This window comes from Lepisosteus platostomus, chromosome 4, assembly GCF_059453375.1.
Source record: "Lepisosteus platostomus isolate fLepPlt1 chromosome 4, fLepPlt1.hap1, whole genome shotgun sequence".
NCBI lineage: Eukaryota > Metazoa > Chordata > Actinopteri > Semionotiformes > Lepisosteidae > Lepisosteus > Lepisosteus platostomus.
In genome coordinates this window covers 1,286,454-1,307,672 of record NC_142614.1, presented here as the reverse complement: position 1 = coordinate 1,307,672, position 21,219 = coordinate 1,286,454, and the positions used below count along the sequence as shown (strand labels likewise).

Genomic DNA, 21,219 nt, shown 5'->3' with positions numbered 1-21,219 from the left:
AGGACAGATAGCGGGGCGGGGGGACTACTGGGGAGAGAGGTTCCTATTGGCTACGATCCCCGTCCATCGTTTGGGCGTGCTCCAATCACCGGAGACGCCGTCTGTTTGAAAATGTTTACCGCGCCGTCTCCCGGGGTAACTGGATCCGCGTCAGCGTGCCGTTAGCCTTCCTGGGCTGCGCGAACTCCGCCTGAGTGGCTGCGAAGTGATTTTCCGAGAGACGGCGGCCGGGAGAGACAGGTCCCCCCCGAAACCAGCCCCTCGACTGACGGGCAGGGCGGAAATACAGCCCGAGGCGTCTGCGGAGCGGGAAGGACCGACAGCGGAGAGCTGTGGACGCGGAGCTCAAGTTCGGCTTCACAAACTTTTGTCCCGTCGGCAGAGCTGACCTCCGCCAGGAAGCGCAGAGCGAACCGACAGACTCGTTTATTTATTTATTTTTGTTTTGTTTTAAAAAGTCCCGTTTCGAGAGTTTGGTTTCAGGTTTATTTATTTATCTTTTTTTTTTAAATAGCTTTTATTTTTTAAGAGACGATGGCGGAGGGGGCGGCTCGGGGCGGCGGCCTGGGCTCCCGGGTGAGGAAGCTGTTGGGATCCCCGCCGGCGCTCAGCCTGCGCCGCAGGAGCCGCCAGCCGCCGGCCCGGCGCAGCGTGCTCGGCCGGGTGAGTGAGGCCGAGTCCCCGGGGCGGCCGCTGGACACAGCAGCGTGCCCCGTTCCGTGCTTCGCGCTGTCTTGTCTTGTTAGTTTCTGAATCGCAGTGAGTGTGAGCCCAGCTCCTAGGGGTGGAGGGGCTGTCCCGGGGCGCGCAGCTCAAGAGCCCAAACTCCCGGTCACCCTGTCCGGCGGGGGTCGGGGGTCCGTCTCCCCCCCCGGGCCGCGTCCAGGGGTCCTGCCCAGTGCAGCCCCCGCGAGGTCTGTCTGGCCAGCAGGTACAGCCGGGGGGGGGAGGCCCGTGTAACCCGCCGGGAGCGAGTAGTGAACTCGGTCCAGCTGCTTCTTGGGAGAAGCCTGACTGCATGTCGGCTGGGCTGCTTGTTCCCGTCTCCCACAACCCTTCGGATGTAGTGCCTCCTGTTCTTGGTTTTAACTGCACTTTGACAGAGCAGCTGATGTGGGGAGCAGTGATTAGTCCCTCCTCTGGGGTCCTCGGGCTACTAATAACAACAACCTTACACCTATACAGTGCTTTTCTGGACACTCCACTCAGAGCACTTTAAATGCAGCAGGAACTCCCTGTGCAGCCCCCACCTGGATGATACCAGAGTGCACCAGTCCACTCCCCACACACCAGCTCTCAGTGGGGAGGAGAGCAGAGTGATGGAGTGGGGAGGAGAGCAGTTCAGAGATGGGGATTATTAGGAGGCCATGACTGGTAAAGGCCGGGGGGAATGTGACCAGGACACTGGGGTTACAAGTGTACTGGGGGACACTGGGGTCTCGAGAAATGCCCTGGGATTTTTAATGACCACCGAGAGTCAGGACCTCGGTTTTATGTCTCATCCGAAGGACATCGCCTTTTTACAGTCTAGTGTCTTTGTCACTATACTGGGACATTGGGATGCACACAGACTGCAGGATGAGCGCCCTCTGCTGGCCTCACTCACACCTATTCCAGCAGCAACCTTAGCTTTCCCAGGAGTCTGTCATCCAGGTACTGACCCGGCTCACACCTGCTGGGCTTCAGTGGGCTGCCAGCTGGGAGCTGCAGGGTGATATGGCTGCTGGCAACAAGAACCAACACTTATGTTTTTACTGTTTATAGATTGCTTGGTCTAATTGTAATGAAGAAAACAACTGTTACAAAGAAATTCTGCATAGGAATTATTAAATTAAAATTTAACCTTTCCTTTTAATAAAGGAAAAGAAAGATCTCCTTGCAGGAGTATATCAGTGAGGTTGCTCTGTGCTGTACGGTCATCCCTCTTGCTGGCGGCAGGGAGGGGGTTAACTAACACGCGTGTCTTTGGGATGCGAGAGGAAACCGTGTGAATGTTCGGAGAACATGCAAACTCCACACAGGTGTGTTCCGAGCGAGGATGCGAGCGTCCGTCTGGCGTCGGCTGCTTTGAAAGCCTGCAGCTTGCAGACCCTGTGCAGCTGGAGCCCTTTGCCTCGGTCTGGCAGGAGGAGCTCTTCCACTGACTGTGCTGTGTGTGTCTTCCAGGTGACCCTTGAGAAGGTGCTGGGTATCACCACCTCGGGCGCCAGCGGCTTGGCCTGCGACCCCTCGAGCGGGCTGGTGGCCTATCCTGCCGGGTAGGAGCCCCCTCCCCCCCACGTCTTCTGAGCGTGCTCGCAGTGGGCTTGCCCCTCGCTGACTGGCCTGCTTTTTCCCCTCTGTTCCAGCTGCGTTGTGGTGCTCTTACACCCCAAGAGGAACAAGCAGAGCCACATCCTGAACACATCCAGGTGAGGAGCAGAGCAGAGCTGGGGGCTGGATTTGTCTCTGCAAGCGTCCCCCTACCCCACCCCTCCAGACCCTGTCGCCCCTGGGCAGACAAATGTGTCTTTCCCTGCTGATGGGGACAGGCGTCCGTCTCTTCTGCTGCTGGTGTGAGTCTCCTGTCTGTCTTCCAGAAAAACCTTCACAGCCCTGGCCTTCTCGCGGGACGGGAAGTACTTGGTCACCGGTGAGGTAAGTGCCCGAAGTAGGAAAGAAAAAAACATTTTCAGCACTTTTGACCAGAATCGCGTAGAGCAGTTTAAATACCCCTTTGTAACTTAAGCTTGCTGCCTCACTACAAAGCGAATATACACGCCGAACACAGTCATACCTTTTCATAGGCAGCATCTTCCAGCTTCCTCTCTCGCCCCCCTGAGTCTTTGGGAGCCGTAGAGCTTCTTGTTGAGATTGGTTTGAAACTGGCACAGCAGTTTGTAGCCTGGGAGAGCGGGGGGGGGTCCTGTTTTTTGGGGAGACTTGCTTGAGCTGCAGCCGCTGAGAAACGGAGGATTGTCCTTATCTCCGGAGCTGCTGTTGCAGAGACCCACAGCGCTTTTCTCCCCCTCCTGCCCTCCAGTGTGGGCACGTGCCCTGCGTGCGAGTCTGGGACGTGGCGGAGAGGACTCAGGTGGCGGAGGTGCAGCACCACAAGTATGGTGTGGCCTGCGTGGCCTTCTCCACCAACGGCAGCTACATTGTGTCCGTGGGCTACGAGCACGACATGACCGTCAACGTGTGGGAGTGGAGGGTGAGTGTCCATGGGCATGGGGCCCGGGCTCCGAGCATCCGTGAGGTCTGGGTTCCTGGGAAGTGATCTCCTTCCCTCTTTGTCCCACGAGTGCAGAAAGGCAGCGTCATCGCCTCCAACAAGGTGTCCAGTCGGGTGACCTCGGTGTCCTTCTCGGAGGACAGCAGCTACTTCGTGACGGCAGGGAACCGACACGTCAAGTTCTGGTACCTGGACGCCTCCAAGGAGCGGCGGGTGAGAGGACCTGCGCTGACAGGGGGGCGATTGGCGGGCAGTACTTTGGCTTCGTACAGTGTGACGTTGTTCTTGTGTGTCCGGGCTTCAGGGAGTAAGGTGTGGTCTGTGTGTCGCCCAGTGTCTGTGGCTGGGCTGTGCCCCCTGAGGCTGTCCTTTGTCATCGCATGAGCTGCTGGTCCTCCAGCGCTCCTGGTCCAGCTGACGGCACCGCAGACACAGGGCGTGGCAGCTGAGCGATCTGATCCCGACTCGTGCCCCTCTGCAGGTGAACGGCACCGTGCCGCTGATCGGGCGCTCGGGGCTGCTGGGGGAGCAGCGCAACCGGCTGTTCTGCGACGTGGCGTGCGGCCGGGGCCAGATGGCGGCCAGCACCTTCTGCCTGACCAGCTCCGGCCTGCTCTGCCAGTTCAACGAGAAGAGGCTGCTGGACTCCTGGATCGACCTGAAGGTCAGAGTGGGCTCTCGCGTGCCTGTTCCCCTACTCTGCCTGCTGGAGGCGAAGCGCAGCCACTGCCCAGTGCGACTGTCACAATTTGCTCATCTTCGTCTTGTGTTAACTCTTGAGTGACGTTGTGCGGCACTTCACTGTAAGGGGTCCCGTTGCTGTGGCCTCTGACCCTTCCCCTCTCTCTCCTGCCAGACCTCCGCGGGCAGCTGCCTGGCGGTCAGCGAGCAGCTCGTGTTCTGCGGCTGCACGGACGGCACGGTACGCGTGTTCAACCCGTGCACGCTGGACTACATCACCACCCTGCCCCGGCCACACTGCCTGGGCGTGGACGTCGCCAAGGGCATCGCGCCAGGGTACGGCGGCCCCGCGCCAGTTCTTCCTCCCGGCTCCGTGGTCTGTCTTTCGGACTGAAGTGTTTGCTGTAGGCAGAGTGCGGTTTGGAGAGCTGCCCTGACTCCCCCTCCTCCTGCACTCCCTCCGCCAGACACCTGTTTTCCTGGCACCCCGAGGCTGTGTACCCGGACACCGTGGCTCTGACCTATGACCCCGTGACCTGCTGGCTGACCTGTGTGTACAGCGACCACAGCGTGTACGTCTGGGACGTGCGGGATGTGAGGAAGGTCGGCAAGGTCAGCTCCGCCCTCTACCACAGCGCCTGCGTCTGGAGCGTGGAGGTAACTGCACTTCGCCGGTTTCCCTTCGGCCCGTCTGCCCGTCTCGCGCCAGGGTCTTGAATGATCGCACAGCTCAGCACCCTTCCCGTCAAACAAGCGATTGTCCCGGGCTGTTATTGACCGCTTGCGGCGATGAAAGTGCATTCTGGAAGCTGGGAACGGGCGCTGCTGGGAGACAAGCGTGTCCAAGGAGGAGGAGCTGTGCGGTGCAGGAGGGGGTACCCTGACGAGTCTCGGACAGCTGCCTGCCCCGAGCTGGGTTCACACGCATGGACGCCGATATCCTCTTTTAATCAATCTGGTGTTTTCTGAACCACGTGGCTTTCTACAGTTGACTAAATTTAAAGGGTTCATGGACATTGACACACTAGAGTCTAGGCTCTGCAGTCTTTGCTCAGTGCTGTATTCCTGGAAGCTTTGAAATGCTGCTTGTTTTTCTCCCCACGCCCTGCAGACCTATCCCGAGCTGGAGGATTCCTCGTCGGGCTGCCTGCCGCCCGGCTCCTTCCTGACCTGCTCCTCGGACAACACCATCCGGCTGTGGCACTGCGACACCGGGCCGCCCCGGCCCCATCTCACCGGCTACCGCCGGAACCTGTACAGCCACGTAAGGCACTGGGGGGTCGCCGTGTGGGGGGCCGAGTTTCTCTCTGTGCCTCCGGGGTTCCCCCTTGTTGGGGGAGCAGTTTTATTCCCGACTGCGGCCTCGTGCATGTGCTCCCCCTCCCTCGGCGTCGGCTCTGCGGTTCAGACGGGTGGCAGTGCTGGGCAGTGCAAGGCTCTGCTTGTGAGCGGTCCCTGACGGCCGCCCTCCTCCGGCTGGTCGGGTGGCAAAGGTCGCAGACCGGCTGGGGCGCGCTGTTCGGACGAGACCGATCGTCCTCCTGCGGTGTTTGTGGCGTCTCCGGTCTCTTGTTCCCGCGTAATGCTGTCCGTGCGCGGCGGTCTCGCAGGACCTGCTGAAGATCGTGTACGCGGGGAACAGCGTCCAGCACTTGAAGGACGGGCCGGAGCGGGGGGAGGTCAACGGGGCCGACAGCAAGGCTGGCATTCGGGTTCTGGGCATCAGTCCTGACGGGCAGCACCTGGCGTCCGGGGACCGTGGCGGCAACCTGAGGTGAGACGGCACCGTGCCACGCTCCGCCGGACCGCACCTCGGCCGTCCACGCCTGCCTGAGCGCTCGTCTCTCTCGCTCTGTGCCCGGCAGCATCTACAGCCTGCAGTTCCTGGACGAGGTGGTGAAGGTGGAGGCCCACGACTCGGAGGTGCTGTGTCTGGAGTACTACAGCCCGGAGCCAGGTGAGGGGCCGGCCCCACTGCCCCACTCGCACGATAGGGGCCCCGCGAGGTGTTTTCGTATTCCCACTGCTCGCTGGTGTCCCTCAGGAACGACCCTGCTGGCGTCCGCGAGCCGGGACCGCCTCATTCACGTCCTGAGCGCGGAGAGCGACTACAGCCTGGAGCAGACCCTGGACGACCACTCCGCCTCCATCACCGCCGTCAAGTTCACAGGTAGCGGGGATGGGCGCTGGGCGCCGCGCTGTGCCGGGCGTCGTGGCGATCAGGTCGTGTAACAGGGTGCGTGCGGGTGTGTACGCAGGAGCCCTTCCGGAGCTGCGCGTGGTGAGCTGTGGTGCCGACAAGAGCATCTACTTCCGGACTGCGGAGAAGGTGGGCCGACATTACTCCCCCGAACCCACCGCAGCACCGAGGCGAACGCAGACGAGGGAAAGCTCCGATACACACTGCTGCGATCATGTTTATTCTCTTTCATCTGTCCGACAAGTATCTTCCGTCTGTGTAGTTGCAGAAGGGATTAGCTGCTTCCTGTGTTCCATTATCAGTGTTTGGTTCGCTAGGAAATCTCAGCTACCTTTGGCCAGGACTAAGTAGCTTTAAGATATTAAGAACCTTGGCTCGATTTGCTGTAACAGTGGAGCTGCATATCGTCCTCCGCTCGGGGTGGTTTTAAAGACGTTCTCCTGATTTCTCTCCCTCCTCCAGACGTCCGAAGGCCTCAGTTTCTCGCGCTCCCACCACGTGGTGGAGAAGGCCACGCTGTACGACATGGCCCTGGACGCCACGCGCACCCACGCCGCCATCGGCTGCCAGGACCGGAACGTCCGGTACGGTACCGAGCCGCTGCCAGTCGGAGAGGGATGTGCCGCCATGTAGTGCAAAGACGGTTTGAGGACTTGCACACCCTTCCTCTCTCGGCCTCTTGCCGAAAGGTGTTGGGAGGATGCGCTTGCTTTGTGGCGAGGTCCGGTGAAGCAGGGGTTCCCCACTCCTGAACTTGGGGACCCACGCACCTGTCCTGTCTTTGCGGTGAAGGGCTCAAGCTGCTTGCTTGGAAACCTTGCAAACTTTTTTTTGGCTCCTCAAAGGTTGGAGATCTTAAGCTGCTTATGAAACGCAAGCAGGCTGCATTGAAAGGCAGTTTGTCCTGTTTATGAAAGGACAAAAAGAGACCAAAGTAACTTGGTGTGTGAGCCTCTGGGCAGAGTGAGAGGTGAGTTGGGGTCCTGGGACCGGCCCGGGGTGCTCACAGCGGATCGACCGCGCGTCTCCTTCAGGTCAGCTGCACCTTCTCTTCCCGGCCTGCGTCGGCCTGCTCACGGCTGTCTGATCCCCGCAGGGTGTACGACGTGAGAAGTGGAAAGCTGAGCAGGTGCTTCAAGGGCTCCCTGAGCGACGAGGGGACAGTGCTCAAGGTGAGGGCAGGGGTGGGGCAGAGGAGGGGTGTGATTGGGTGGGTGGGGGCGGGGCCCAAGAGCAGCATGCCCATGGGTTTGCAGGTTCCACCTAGCTTCTCTGCAACAGTGCCGTCACAAGCCTCATTGGGGTCTTGTCACTGAGAGTTTGGAAAAGATGAAAACGTGATCCTCATCTGTTTGCGTAGGTAGAAATGTTTTGTTGTGTTGTCCTAGCACATTGTGTGCTACTGCAGAGTACATAGTTGTTGCCGGAGCCAATACAAGATCCCACATGCCCTCTGGCCTCTTATTTCAGTGCTGCTGGTCTGCGCAGAAACGTTCCCTGATCTCACCGTTCACCCTCCAGGCAGTAAATTCTAAACTCGGCAGCTTCTGATTCTTATTGGAGCTCCTCTTTCTGGAATCGAGGAATCGCTAAGCCTGTGTACGGTGCCTGAAGCGCCCCCCGGTCTTGTCTCTGCAGGTGCAGATGGACCCCTCAGGAATGTTCCTGGCCACCAGCTGCTCCGACAAGAACATCTGCATCTTTGACTTTTACTCCGGAGAGTGCGTGGCGACGGTGTTTGGACACTCAGGTACTGGCTCTCGGCCTTAACTCGCCCTCTCTTTCATTTTTGGATTTGTTTCCATTTTGTTTCGGATTTTTGTTGCTACCATGTATCTGCAAGGGTGAGAAGTCGAAATGATTTCTTTCCTCCGTTTCTCTGTCTCCTCAGAGATTGTGACAGGAATGAGGTTCAGCCAGGACTGCAGGCACCTGATCACTGTGGCGGGGGACAGGTGAGTGTCGTGCCGCTAGGTGAGGTATTATATTAAACGGAGAACACAGACCCCTCGATAGATAAAACGTCCCACACACGAGCCTCGGGGAGCTGTGTGAAACGCTAACAGTTTTAAGAAGAGGTGGGAGTTATTCTTTCAGGTCTGTTAACGCGTCTGTAACAATCTCCGTCTCCATGCGTCCCCAGCTGTGTGTTTGTGTGGAGGCTGGACTCCCAGATGACCAACTCCATGAGGAAGAGGCTGGCCGAGGTCAGGCGGGCCGGCCGCCGTGAGGGGGCGCCCAAGACTTCTGCCGAGGCCAACTTTATCAGGTAGCACTCGGGGCATCTGTGGGTGTGGCCTAGCCTGGGGAGCAGCCAGATCCACATGGGCCACCCTGACAGCTCTCTGGCGACACCCTCAGGCGACAGACCTACATCACCGTGCCCAGCAGCCAGCCCGCCCAGACAGGCGAGGAGGGGGAGACGGAGGAGGACGAGCAGGAGGAGGAGTGCCTCCAGACCCCGGCCCGGGACACCTCCGACCCTGGTGAGTGGGGGAGTGGGGGGGTGGGAGGGCAGGAGAGTGAGCAAGAGGGGTTTCACTTCAGTATCCGCAGAACAGAGTGACTGGGTCTCCTGCACCAGCTGAAAGGGTTGAGGATTATAGGGCACCGTTCTGCACGCTGCTAGGGTTCTAGTAAACTCTTCTCTAGTGTTAAGTGTAAAAGCTGAAGGCATCATGATGACAAAACAAAGGGTATAACTGATTTACCTCGGTTTTACTTTAAGGAGAAGCTGTTTGAAGTTTCAAAACAGGTTTGTCTGATCCGTCTGGCTGATTTCTGTCTTGTCTTTCTTTCTTTTATTTCCCTTCTTGCCTCGTTCTTCTCTCTCAGGCTTTGTGGACCCTGCGTTCCTGCAGACGAATGGGAGGTTGCCGCTGTGGGCCAAGCGACTGGTAGGTCTGGCCCTCTGCATGTGCGTCTGCGGTGCTCTCTGGCTCCGTTCCTGTACCGATATCCCTTTCTCCGTCTCTGTGCCTCCGCTGTTCCTGCCAGGGCGCCGCGGAGAGCTGTGCGGAGGAGCCCCCGGAGCGCCTCCCCGGAAGCCCCTACCAGCCGCGGGGCCGCTGGGCGGAGCAGTCGGACCCCCAGGCTCTCCGCAGTGTCCTGGCCACGCGGCTGCAGCTGCCCCTGTCGCCCAGCCCCCCGCGAGAGCAGGGCCCGGCCAGCGGCGGGCCCGACCCGGAGGACACCGACTTCCAGCCCCAGAGCTTGGACAGCCTGATCGGCGAGGAGGAGGAGGAGGTCGGTGCCGGCTGATTGGTTATCGTCTCTCTCTGGAGTTTGTTGTGCTCTCTCGCTCGCTGCGCCTCGCTCCTTTCGTGACCCGTCGGTGTGTTTCATTGCTGTCCGCTCGTGTTTTCACGCAAGTCGCGCGTTCGTTGCACTTGTGTGGACCGGAATAATTACGGGTAGTGGACCCTTCTCTTTCTGCTCTGCAGGTGTCGGAGGGCCAGTTTGTGGCCGGTTTCCGGCGCCCGGGATTCCCGCAGCTGTCGGAGAGCGAGGAGACGTTCCCCGCGGACCCCGACCTGCCGGAGACCAGCGACGACATCCTGTACCCGGCCAACAGCACGGCGCTCTCGACTGTCGCCGACGGGTAAGGCCCTTGCCCGGCCCGGGGGCTGGTTCCGTTGGGGAGATGAGACGACTCGCCGTGACGCGTCTCCTGTGTCCGCAGCGACTTCGACGTGAAGGAGCTGTGCAGGGGCGGAGGTGTGCGGCGCCGGCCCGTGGAGCACAGCCCGGACAGCGCCTGCTGCGTGGGCTCCGCCGAGAGCCAGGCCTCCAGCCAGGACCGGCCCGGGGACGGTGAGCCACGTGGATCACGCCGCCGCCGCCCGTGAGCACGCGCACCACTGTACCTCCCCTCTCACTGCCCCTCCTCCCCCCAGACGCCGACTCCCTCAGCCAGGCCAGCTCGACGGGCAGCTCCGGCGTGGACGAGGAAGAGGAGGAGGAAGAGACCAGCCCCTCTCTGGCCATGACCCCCGAACAGGAGACACTTCTGCACCGCCACTTCGGCACCCTGGCTGACGACCTGGCCAACGGTATGCTGGGCTCCCCGGGCACGGCTGTCTGCTCCCCAGGTGGCTTCACTGTGGCTCGAGTGGGACGCGTCCTACCCCTGCTCGGATTAACGCCCCGTCTGTCCTCCCTCTGCGCAGAGAAGTTTGACACGGACCTGCGGGACCTGAGGCCGTCGGCAGAAAGCATCTTCCTGAACCCTCGGCTCAGCATCTCGGCCCGGTTCCTGTCGCGCTGCCAGGCCCGCTCCAGGTCAGCCCGCGGGAGGGGTTTCACGCTAGCGGGGGCAGAGGGCAGGGCGCTCGTCTGTCGGGGTCCCTGCCGTGACGCCACGTGTCGTTTCAGGCTGGGAGCCACTCTCCCCCCTCGGCCCTTCGCACCCCACGCCGGGATCTCTGAAGAGGAGCCGAGCGACGGCACCCTCAGCCAGGAGAGGATCGCTCCGGAGGTTCGGCTCGTCTGTGCCTCTGCCCAGCGCTGAGAGTCCGCACGCTTGAAGATTTTAAAGAACGGTTGTGTGCCTTATGAGCACCCCGCCCCTGTGTGGGATTATTTTCTCTCAGAAGAGGTAGTGCCCAGGTGCCCCTCGAACCCGGTGCTCGGCCTGTGCTGCTCTGTGTCTGTGCCGTCCGGGAGAGAAGATGGTCACTGGCGTTTCTGAGCCGCCTTGGTCTTTGCAGCCCCATGCTTTGCTCTCGGTTCGGTTCTCTGACCAGGGTCAGAGTCTTCCAGGGGCCCGGAGGTCGTGATTCTGGGTCTCTCAAAATGGAGAGGAACACCCAGAAGCGCTGGACGAAGGGAAATAATTGTCTGCGTTTCCTTTCAGGTCGGTTGTGAGTGCCATCCGGACCAGTCCGAGGCCTCATCTCGGGGGGGAAGTTCTAGTCGCGCAGGTGAGCCCTGGTGTTTCTCTTTGTACATCAAGTGTAGGACTGGGCAGATACCTGGCAGAAAGCTTCTGGTAGGCAAGTGCAGTGTTTTGCATAGAGATTGCAAAAACAAACTATCGACGCCGAAAGGGAAGCGCTGAGCTTGTGGAGGATACATTTGGAAAAGATCTGAATGCTGAAACGTTTACATGTGTGTGTTTTTTTTTTAAAAGAAGGCACAAAAAAATCTAGGCGATTTTGTCAGAAATGGAGTAATCTTGTTAAAATTGTGAAATGGGGTACATAGTAATGTTGCATTTAAATTGTGTGCAGTTCTGGTCACCGTATCGCAGACTAGGTTCTGCTTTTCTGGAATCAGTGGAGACAAGCAACCAGACTCTTTTTAGGCTGTGAGGTTTATCCTACACGGACAGCTTAAAGGAAGTGGCTCTCTTTAGTCTTGATCAGCAAAGATGACAGAGACCTGATACTTTCACCCAGCAGATTTACACAGAAACAAAAGTACATCTAAAATGAAGATTCAGAGGCACTTCTTGACACAAAGGGTTGTGGGAGTGAGGACCGAACTGTCTAGCTGTGTCCTAGAGAAGGTCCTTGGCTTCTTTAAGGAAACGGGTGGAGGTGGATGAGATTATTTAATTACCCAGTAGCAAAAGGGCTGGACAATCAGTTGACTACTGATTAGTTTATCTCGTTTTGTAACCTTTGTTCCACGTTCTTATTTAGTCTCGGGGAGAACTGAGAAACTAACTGATGCAGCTCTTGAGTTTTGGCTGGTGTCTTTTTGGCCTCCCCCCGTCAAGATAGAAATGCGTTTTGTGGCTCTAGACCAGGGTCTGCAGAGCACAGACCCAACCAGCTCTGCGTAGACTGAACTGCAAGGGCCCCAAGTTGGGAGCCTGTCTGTACTATCACCCTGCCTTTTCAAGACCGATAAATGCAATCATGGTCACAGTTTTGAGGAATAATGTAGAAACTAAGTGTTTCCTCACGCCAAGGTGGTGGTTTTGTAAACTACCTAGTCTCCCCTCCTGCCTTTTTTATGGAAAGAAGGGGCCTGTGTTTTCACAGGAAAGTGACTTGCTGTTTAAATGTGAGGGTTAATATATCTGTAAAGCGCGTACGCGGGAGCCCTGATCCATGAGGGCAGCGATTGGCGCAGAGCTAGGCTTTGGCAAGGCTGACTCTTGCCGCGTGTCTGACGGGCCCCTTATCCTCAGTCCAAAGGAAAAGCTCCGACCGGAGACGACAGCGCCCCCCCCAGTGCCGACGGACGATCTCGGGGCCCCTGCTGGGAGTCGGGCCGGGAGGTGTGTGTGGCCTGCCCGAGTGGGACACTAGACACCTGTGGCTGTGCTGCCTGGGCACTGGGTTCTCTGCAGCGGGCTGCTGGGGGAGGAGCACCGGTCACACTTGGCCACTTTCCCCTCTTCCTCTCTGCGTCCTCTTGCTCTGCTCCTTGTGCGCTCCGGTTGATAGGGGGGTTACTTGGCCATTGAACTCAGTTGGTGTTTCACCTTCGACACCTCTTTGGATCTGTTCCAGATGACGGGCCGGCCCGCGGCCCCCAGGCCGGGGCACAGCCGTGCTCCCGCGAGGACGCCGAGCCTGGCGTGGCTACGGCGGCTCCCCGCCGACAGTCCCTGCCTGGGCCCTGCAAGGAGGCCGCGCCTGCCGTCGCCGCCAGGGCGCCCTGGCAGAGCTACATGGGCGCCACCGCCAGTTCTCGCGCCAAGATGTCGCGCTGCAGCTCCTTGGGAGAGAACCTCAACTTCAAAGCTGCGGAGGACCAGGGCGTCCCGTGCAAGGGCGCTGGCACGCGGGCCTCCTCTGCTCTGGACCTGGCCAAGGAGAACCTCCCGCCGGCAGGACTCCCCCCCGCGGGCGCCAGGCCGCCTCCGGGGAATCACCGCGCCAGGGCCGGCCTGCGCCTCGACCTGGCCCCGGCGGCCCCGGCCCCCCCGCCCCGGCGGCACTCCCTGGACACCCCTCGGCCCGCGGCGCTGGTCACGCCCACCGAGATGAGGTCGCTGGGCAAGGAAGGGAAGAGCTACCTGGACAGCGTGGAGGAGAGCCTGCAGTCGCAGGCCTGCAGCCCGGCCCGCTCCTGGGCGAGTCTCGGGCCCGTCGCCAGGCTCCAGAGCCACGCTGACCCGCACGCCGGCGGGTCGAGGGCTCCCACGCCGGTACCTGAGCCGCTGCGGACCGAGCCCGAGACGGAGACGCCCACCGAGGGCAGCCGGGCCCCCGACACCGACACCGGTAAGCCAGTCGCCCGACGGCGGTGCCCGGACGGCCCCCTGCGCCTCCCGCTGGCGCCGCTCTGACTCTGTCTGTGTCCAGGTGCGTGCCAGGAGCCCGTCAGCCTGCAGGCCTGCCAGCGCGTGGTGAAGGAGCTGCAGCAGGCGCTGAAGAAAGCCGTGTCTCTGTACTGCCAGGTGAGCGCGCGGGCTCAGTCCTGCCCCTCCATACGTTGATCACACAAGCACATCAAGGGCGTTGGCCTACAGCGCTCAGCAGCCCTCCCTCTCCCCTCCCCAGCTGGCGGCGGGCGGCGCGGAGCAGCAGATGAAGTCCGTCCTGGCCGACGCCTTCTCGGCGGTGCAGACGGAGCTGGAGGCCGTGCGCGGCCCCGCCCAGGCCACGCCCTCGCCCTCCCGTCAGCTGCAGGACGCGCGCACGCAGGCCCTGCTGGAGCGCTACTCCGAGCAGCTGCTGAGGATGACCGCCAGGAAGCTGGACTGCAGCTGAGGGCCGTCCGCGGCTCTAAACCAGTCATCCGCCCCAGGGCGGCCTTCTCGTACCCCTGTCCTCCAGCAGTGTCCCTGGGCTTTTGCCTGCAGAGCCTGCTTGTCAATGAGTTATTTTTGTCGGCGCTTTGCGTTTTAGATATTGCGGTAACTTTTTAAAAATCCCGCGGCGTGTGGCCAGAGCGCGTTCCGTCCTGATGAGACCGCCGCGGGTGCCGTCTCTCGCTCGTGATGGCGGCTGCCCTGGGAGTGGACTTCGAGTTCCACGCTGGCTGTCTGCGCCGGCACCTTCACCTGCAGCGCCTTTCTTTTGTTTCTTCGGTACCTGCTGCTTCTAAGGAACGACGATACATCATTTTTATTCATTATACAGTCTTATATCTATATATGCGGTTAGCGTTGACACCGGACAGTTTTCATGTGAATTGCGCCGTGCACTTTCCTCCCGGGTTCTTAAGGTCACAAGCGTGTGTGATATTGATATGTACAGCATTGTTATTTTATTGTTTTGCGTTTGAATGTGGGGTGGGGAGCAGTATTTATTACGAAACCAAAGAAAGGGAGCGAAGCAGATAGACTGCGGTGGTTATGGGAGATTGTGAAGCTGTGATGTAAATATTTTGCTGTTTTTATATTCATACCAGTCTGTGCCTTGAGGAACGCTGGTAAAGAGTGAAAATCTGTCTTTTTGTGTCCTTGTCCTTGTTTTATATTGCACCTTTTAATCGGTCTTTAAAGAAAATAAAAGTTTGTTTTATGCTTTCTTCCTTTGTTTGTGGTGGTATTTAATTCCCGCCCCCCAGAGTAGACGCTATGGAAAAACCGCCCCCACTTTCCAGAGCCCGTCACAGCCGCCACCTGTCAGGGCGAATTCCTGAGCAAACAGGCCCGTGGGCAGAAAAGAAACGGACCAAGAAGAAGGTGTAAAGTCACGTAGTTTTATTCATGCAGCTTTCGGAAGCGGCCATCACTGTAAGGATGCAGGTCGGAGAGACGCTGCGGGCTGGCCAGAGGGCCGTCAGTGCTTCTTGTCCTTGTGCTTCTTCTCCTTTTTGCCTTTCCCCTGGAAAACAGAGCGGAGACGGTGAGACCGGAGCAGCAGCCCGAGTGGCTCCTGCAGCCGCCTGGAGCTGCTCAGTCCCGGGTGGCTGAATCAGCCGAAACCCCCCCCCCTCCCCGTTACTCGAGGTCCCCGATGAACCGACGCGAGTAGTACGGGGGGGGGCACGCCGTCGGGCGGTCGAATCGCATCGTTTACCAACAGGGAGCCGGTGGGCACGGTCTTCCGCTCCGAGCGCTGCCTTCGTCCTACAGCGCTTTGCTGCGCCGGGTGCGAGCCTGGGGCTGTCGCTGGGCAGCGCCTCTGTGCGCAGCGGGCTGACCGGAAGCGAGCCGGACACGGAAGCGACCCCTGCTTTCCCGAGGACGCGAACATTCGCGAGACACCTGCTGGTCTTCAGAGCCGCAGGTCTAGACGGGTTGCGGTGCACTTTTCACTTTGTCACAGGAGTGCGCGCTTACGTTGGAGGCTTGGGGGGGGGGGCTACTGAAATGTCTTTTTCAGAGTGAAGGTGACGCGAGGGGTTCATCTCGGCGCCCTACCTTCCCGTCGTCCCCGCCGCTGGAGGAAGAGGAGCTGTCCGAATCGCCCCCCTCGCCGTGTTTGTGGTGCTTTTTCTCGCCGTGTTTGTGGTGCTTTTTCTCGCCCTCCTTGTGCTTTTTCTCGCCGTGTTTGTGGTGGTCCTTGTCGCCCTCCTTGTGCTTTTTCTCGCCGTGTTTGTGGTGGTCCTTCTTGTCCTGAAAGAGAGAGGAGCGGTGCGGTGGGTCGGCAGCGGTGCCGCTTGGTTCACCGAACCCGCCTTTCGTGCTCGGGCCGCCGGCTCACCTTCTCCTGGTGTTTGTCTTTGCTCCAGAAGGCGTTGACCTCCTGGCTGGACTTGCCCTCGATCTTGGGCTCCACGGCTCCCGCTGGTTTGTCGTGACATTCGGCCGCTGGAGAGAAGCAGAGGGTCGGGCTGGGTCAGGGTCACACCGGGAGCTCCCGGAGCAGGGGGTCAGGGTCACACCGGGAGCTCCCGGAGCAGGGGGTCAGGGTCACACCGGGAGCTCCCGGAGCCGGGGGTCAGGGTCACACCGGGAGCTCCCGGAGCAGGGGAGTCCGGGGCTGCCCGGGGGGCTGGAGTCCTGTGGCCAGCGAAGACTACCGTATCGCCATTCGCGCGGCCAGCCAGGGTGGACGACAGATCAGTCCACGGTTTTGTCAAGCGAGCGAATATTAAGGTGTGAACCGGAGTTACCCTCTCCCACTACCCTCAATCCCACCTTTCCTGGAAGGTTTGAGCGCCTCAGTCGAGAAAAATGAGGATTTTCCCATTTTCGGGGTCGACGCGGGGAGCACAATGAAGAACGTGCTGACGTGGGCTTGTGGGTGTGGGATTTTGGTTGTAGAAAACGATTGGCTGCTCAGGTTGAAGGAACTGAGTCTCTTTAGTCTGCAGCCGGGAAGGGGACCTGAGCTCAGTCAGCTAGACGACTGCACCTACAAGTGCAAACACCGTGTAAATTCTGTTCAGGGTCTTGGTCGCCTGCACAAGCGCGGTTTGAGGCAGAACCGAGCTCTCTGGCCCGAATGCCCCCCCCCGCGCCACACTGAGAAGCTCCAGTCAGGCCGGAAGCCACCTCGCGCGCGAGACGGGTCCCGTGCCCCCGCGCCGCGGCCAGGTGCCACGAGCGGCGCGCGCACGCCGCCGCCTGCGCGCTCAGCGCCGAGGTTGCTGTTGTTTTTGCCAAGAAAAGCCTGTCTGGCGAGAACGGGCTGGGCAGCGGGTGTCAGAACCGGTCCCAGGGGAGGTATGCGGAGGAGAAACGCCCTGCTAGCGCAACAGGCGACAGCGCCCTGCTGCAGGTTTCTCCCTGTGCCCGCAGCCCGAGCCACATTAAACAGACCGCGGAGGTTTACTGAGGATTAGAGGGATTACGAATCGCGTTTCTCTCCGCAATGCGAGGTGGCGACAGTTGTTCTGGAGGTCTGAGATGGAGACTCCTGCATCTCGCACGAGTTTCGCGGTCTGCTCGGACACGGAAGCTGGTGTCGCACGAGCAGTCGCTCCACTCCGGCTGCGGAGGCCGTGGCGACTCGTGGCGTGACCGTCCGGTGCCACGGGCTCGCGTACCCGCCGAGGAAGTCTGCGGTCCGGCACGGGTGGGGAAAAGACGCAGCGAGAAAAAGACGCAGCGACGCGCCGTACCTGCGGCCAAATCGAAGTCCATGTCTGGGCGGTTGTCTGTCCCTCTGGCGATGGAGACGCGTCCTGTGGCTCAGTCGGGCGGCAGCAGACTGTCGAGGCGTCTCTGCGACCTGCGTTTCCCCAGCTGTGGGCGGCGGTCAGGTAGAGATGTGATAAACACACCCACACACACGCGTGATACGTGTGGCGCACCCACGAAATTCTATTCACGAATGATCGTAGAATAATAATAAAATGATGATGATGATGATTAATACTATTACTACTACGACTTATAATAATATGATGATGATGATTACTAATAACAATAATAAAAAAATGTTTTGATTCTTGGTTGGAAAGAGCTCAGGGAAGGTGACTCTCTGATATCCTTAGGGATAGAGCTCCAGAGTTTTGGGGCGCAGCAGGAGAAGGCCCTGTCACCCCCAGAGTGTAGGCGGGCTTGGGGGACAGACAGGAGAGCAGGGTCAGACGAGCGAAGGCTGTGAGGGGGAGCAGGGCGGGAGCTGGGCAGACTGAGCCATGTGCAGCCTTATGGACGAGCAGGAGGGAGGCGCGTACGGGGCTCCTGCACCAGGAGGACCTTGGACGGGTCCGGCTGGCCGGTGTTTGCTGTGGAAATCGGACTCTGCTGACCTGTCGAGCCGTAGCTGAACTGCAGCCTTTCGTTGTAGGAATTTAAGCATCTCGCAGCCGCCTGCAGCTGCTCCCGTGGTAAAGGGACCATGCAGACCCCACACAGAAGGTGCCCCAGTCCAGAGTTGGCGAAACCGGGCCTCTGATGTCAGTTCGGCTCGGAGAGCCGTTGTCTGGGTTTCATACAGGCATGTGACACGATGACGATCGCCTGCCAGCTCTGCAGCGCGATACGGCGTAAACACGAGACTAGACTGAAGCAGGGAAATGAGGAGGGCCCCAGTAATTGCAGAACGTGTAGGGGTACGTCTGAAGGGCCGCAGCAGACGGTGGTTTCGGAAGAGGCGAGTCCTGAGCTCAGCGAGCGCGCAGTGTCCCTGCGGGCGTCAGGAGCCACCTGCGGCCGCGCCTCCACGCACAATTGTGTAAGAAGAGAGAGACAGAGACAACAGGCAGTGTGCAAAACAACATCCGATGTGCACAATCATACATCAACAGAATGAAATAAAGGATAGAAAATTATGGGGAGTGAACTTCTTGACATGAGGCAGGGGTAGATTTCAATGTGTTTGAGTTTTTGGTAAGAAAGAAGGCGCTGTGAGGTTCAGATCGTAGGTGAGAGAGACTGGGCGTTTGCTAGTGCGGGGGTAATCAATATTGTCAATCTTGGGAGCCGTAATATCCGGTGGAGGGTTTGTCTGCGATGCGGCAACGGCGATTCGGGATTGAAAGGACAGGACCTGCATGAGCGAACTTCACCAGCCCACAACAGCGCTTCAGACAACCCGAATCGCTGAAGAGTCACGGGGCGTCTAGAAGCGTTTGGGGTTCGGCTGTTTTTTTTTTTGGGGGGGGGGGGGGCTTGTCTGCGACAAGACTGAGCCTCTAGTGGCCGAAAGGGAGGAGCGTGAGGAAACTTCTCGCGCTTATCTTAGGCAAAGGGTAAAGATGGGATTTCTGGTTTAGCTCGTATTCAATTTGCCTCTTTTCTGGGGAGACCTCGTGGAAGTACTGTCCGTTTACCACTGGCAGCTGGTCGACTGTAACTACAGTTGTGCAGAGTGGAAGGTTGGTGTCTTATTGTATTTTGCACTAGCCTGTCACTATTAGAAATTGCTGTTGGTGAAAGGTGCAGTTCTTCGACTCGAGTCCCCCATTCCCTGCAGCGCCAGTGCTGGACCAGCAGGCGGCAGCAGAGAGACCCGGAGCCTCGCCTGGTCAGTACAGGGCCTGTTCCTCCCAGCACCTGCTTGGACAAGTAGTCGTAAATCCGAGCTTGAGAGCAGCTTGTACGCGTGAGGAGCAAGCTGTGCAGTCTGGCACAAAGGCCATACAGGCCTTCAGGGCTGAGAGGTGGTCTTCGAGGAAGTGATTCTTGTACACAGCAGTTTATTAAAAGCCTTGAAGTCTTGCTTTTTTGCAGCAGCCTGATTAGTAGGAGGAGTGAGGGCTTTAACAGTCTGGCAAAGAAGGTGACCTCTTTGTCCAGGTCAAAATGTTTAGGACTTTTTCCCCCCAGTCTTTGCTGCACACCAGTGACCTGGAGTGTGGGATCAATGGCCTGCAGTGCGGTGGTGCTGCTGAAGTGTGACGGTCCGGTTTTCTTAAGGCCCCCCCAGCCATCTACTTGACAGCGACGACTGGGACAGTTTATTGCAGAAATCATTAGGGAAACGTGACCCTAGCAGACGTGCCGCTGTGCTCAAGCGTGGGGTCTTTGTGGCGAGCCGGGCTCTGTGTGCTGTCCGCGCTGGAACATAAGAGCCCCCTTTTCCCGATAAAGGAAGGAAAGGATTTTTTTGGTCTTTCTGTTCTAGGCAGGAGGGGCCCCCCTGAACTACCATCAGTACCGAAATAGTTTCAAGAGGAATTGTTTGACAAAGAAGGACCTTAATTCCTGGCGGATCTTTTTCATGTCCGTAGAGTGATGGCAAACTCAAGGAGGCTCTGAATTTCCAGCAGCAGGTCGTACCTTGTGTGGGGGAGGAGACTGCCAATGTCTGCACCACTCGTTCATGAAGGAGACCCTGTCGTAGCAGTGAGAGGCCAGGTACTCCTGTGATTTGGGGGTCATTGTTCAAGTACATGCAGAGAATTTGTTCTTTGTCTCAAACCTCATCTTATCCCCTTTTAAAGAGGAATAACTTTCTAGCTGTTTGAGTCCTTATCAAGAGGAACATTTAACTGACTGTGGACTACCGGCCCGGGGCCTGACGTCTGTGACTCAGCTGGAGAGTCCAGAGGTGTGTGAGGGTGGAGTTGGGCGAGGAGGGGCAGGTCAATTTTTGTTGTGGGGTGGGTGGGTACGTGGTGTGGCTTTATTGATTTATAGCATGGTTTCCATGGAACGTTCCCCTCTGCTCAGCCTTCCTGATCTCAGCCCCTCCCGTTATGGTGCTCTTTTACTTCTTAATTTCATATTTATTTCTACAATTCCTTTCTCCAAAGGTTTCAGTGCAGTCATTTGTGACTTGTGGCTTGCTTACAGTTTGAACAGAGATTGTGTTTATTGTTATTCTGTTGTTATTAATGTTCCTATTACTTTCAATGTAAAATACATGTCATCTTTGTAAAAAGTGCGCTGCTTGTTCTTGTTTGTAAGGACTGTATGCATTATGAGTTCTTCGGAGGAGTTAATACGTTTTCTAGTTATTAATTTGTCATAAACAATACAATAAGGTTGGAGTGGGTACTGTACTGTGTGCTGTATGGGAGAACCACAAGTTTGGGGAGCCCCTTTCCAGGATCTTGCACTGGGACCCCACAACAGCACTGGGCGGCCCTGCTCCTCCCCCGTCTCACCAGATCACAGCTCTGTCCTGCCGGGACATATGAGCAACACAGGAAGCCCGCTCCTCCTGGGACGTCCCGGACCAGCGGGCCTGCAGGGGTCCCAGGCTGCTCGAAACCAGGCGACACCAAGATCCCTCTGCTGTCCTCTTCCTCCTCTAGTTGGGGACCCCTGGCGAAGGGAGCCCCATTCAGGACTCCTGCTGTGCCTCCCGGTGGACTTGACCCCGAGTTCCCCCCCTCCCCCCCAGGCCAGAGGTACTGAGGTGCTCCGGCCTCCAGTCACCACAACAGAGCACCCTGACAGCCCCCTGAGAGAGAACCTTTATTTCATCTCCTCTCCTGAACACTCGGCCTTAACGGGAACACAGAACTGTGAGCGACCCAGCCCCCCAACCCACACACACACACACACACACACACACACACACACACACACCCCTCTGAGCACAACAGCCCCACACACACCCCTCTGAGCACAACAGCCCCACACACACCCCCCTCTGAGCACAACAGCCCCACACACACCCCTCTGAGCACAACAGCCCCCCAACCCACACACACCCCCCTCTGAGCACAACAGCCCCACACACACACACACACCCACCCCTCTGAGCACAACAGCCCCACACACACACACCCACCCCTCTGAGCACAACAGCCCCACACACACACACACCCTCTGAGCACAACAGCCTCACACACACACCCCTCTGAGTGCAACAGCCCCACACACACCCCTCTGAGCACAACAGCCCCACACACACACACCCACCCCTCT

The 21,219-nt window shown here is 58.7% G+C and overlaps 2 protein-coding genes and 1 long non-coding RNA gene across 6 annotated transcripts; 2 read left to right on the top strand and 1 right to left on the bottom strand.

The window, feature by feature from the left end:
* Positions 1 to 118: 118 nt before the first annotated feature.
* Positions 119 to 14,528, top strand: wdr62 (WD repeat domain 62). Of its 3 annotated transcripts, none has more exons than XM_088627355.1 (32): positions 119 to 663; positions 2,167 to 2,258; positions 2,349 to 2,411; positions 2,580 to 2,637; positions 3,023 to 3,193; positions 3,290 to 3,427; positions 3,696 to 3,878; positions 4,071 to 4,231; positions 4,363 to 4,552; positions 5,007 to 5,159; positions 5,506 to 5,669; positions 5,761 to 5,852; positions 5,940 to 6,065; positions 6,154 to 6,224; positions 6,558 to 6,679; positions 7,192 to 7,267; positions 7,734 to 7,845; positions 7,987 to 8,050; positions 8,239 to 8,364; positions 8,457 to 8,581; positions 8,931 to 8,992; positions 9,093 to 9,341; positions 9,539 to 9,696; positions 9,778 to 9,908; positions 9,992 to 10,147; positions 10,265 to 10,376; positions 10,470 to 10,572; positions 10,951 to 11,017; positions 12,235 to 12,324; positions 12,560 to 13,276; positions 13,358 to 13,452; positions 13,535 to 14,528. In XM_088627355.1, exons 1-32 carry the CDS (start codon positions 535 to 537, stop codon positions 13,763 to 13,765), a joined length of 4,587 nt encoding a protein of 1,528 aa, XP_088483481.1. In that variant the 5' UTR covers positions 119 to 534; the 3' UTR covers positions 13,766 to 14,528. The 3 variants fall into 3 exon arrangements, with proteins under 3 accessions (XP_088483481.1, XP_088483482.1, XP_088483483.1); XM_088627356.1 differs by having other exon boundaries at positions 120 to 663; positions 13,556 to 14,528; XM_088627357.1 differs by lacking the exon at positions 12,235 to 12,324 and having other exon boundaries at positions 120 to 663.
* Positions 14,529 to 14,682: 154 nt separating this feature from the next.
* Positions 14,683 to 17,172, bottom strand: LOC148672048 (uncharacterized). The gene is made up of 4 exons (XM_088627362.1): positions 17,013 to 17,172; positions 15,650 to 15,756; positions 15,367 to 15,561; positions 14,683 to 14,827 (listed from the first exon to the last, which is right to left on the bottom strand). Exons 1-4 carry the CDS (start codon positions 17,032 to 17,034, stop codon positions 14,783 to 14,785), a joined length of 369 nt encoding a protein of 122 aa, XP_088483488.1. The 5' UTR covers positions 17,035 to 17,172; the 3' UTR covers positions 14,683 to 14,782.
* Positions 15,756 to 20,227, top strand: LOC148672047 (uncharacterized). 2 transcript variants are annotated; one of them, XR_015935639.1, is made up of 2 exons: positions 15,756 to 16,044; positions 19,168 to 20,227. It is a non-coding gene; the product is annotated as an uncharacterized LOC148672047 (long non-coding RNA). The 2 variants fall into 2 exon arrangements; XR_015935638.1 differs by lacking the exon at positions 15,756 to 16,044 and adding an exon at positions 17,036 to 17,153.
* Positions 20,228 to 21,219: the final 992 nt, after the last annotated feature.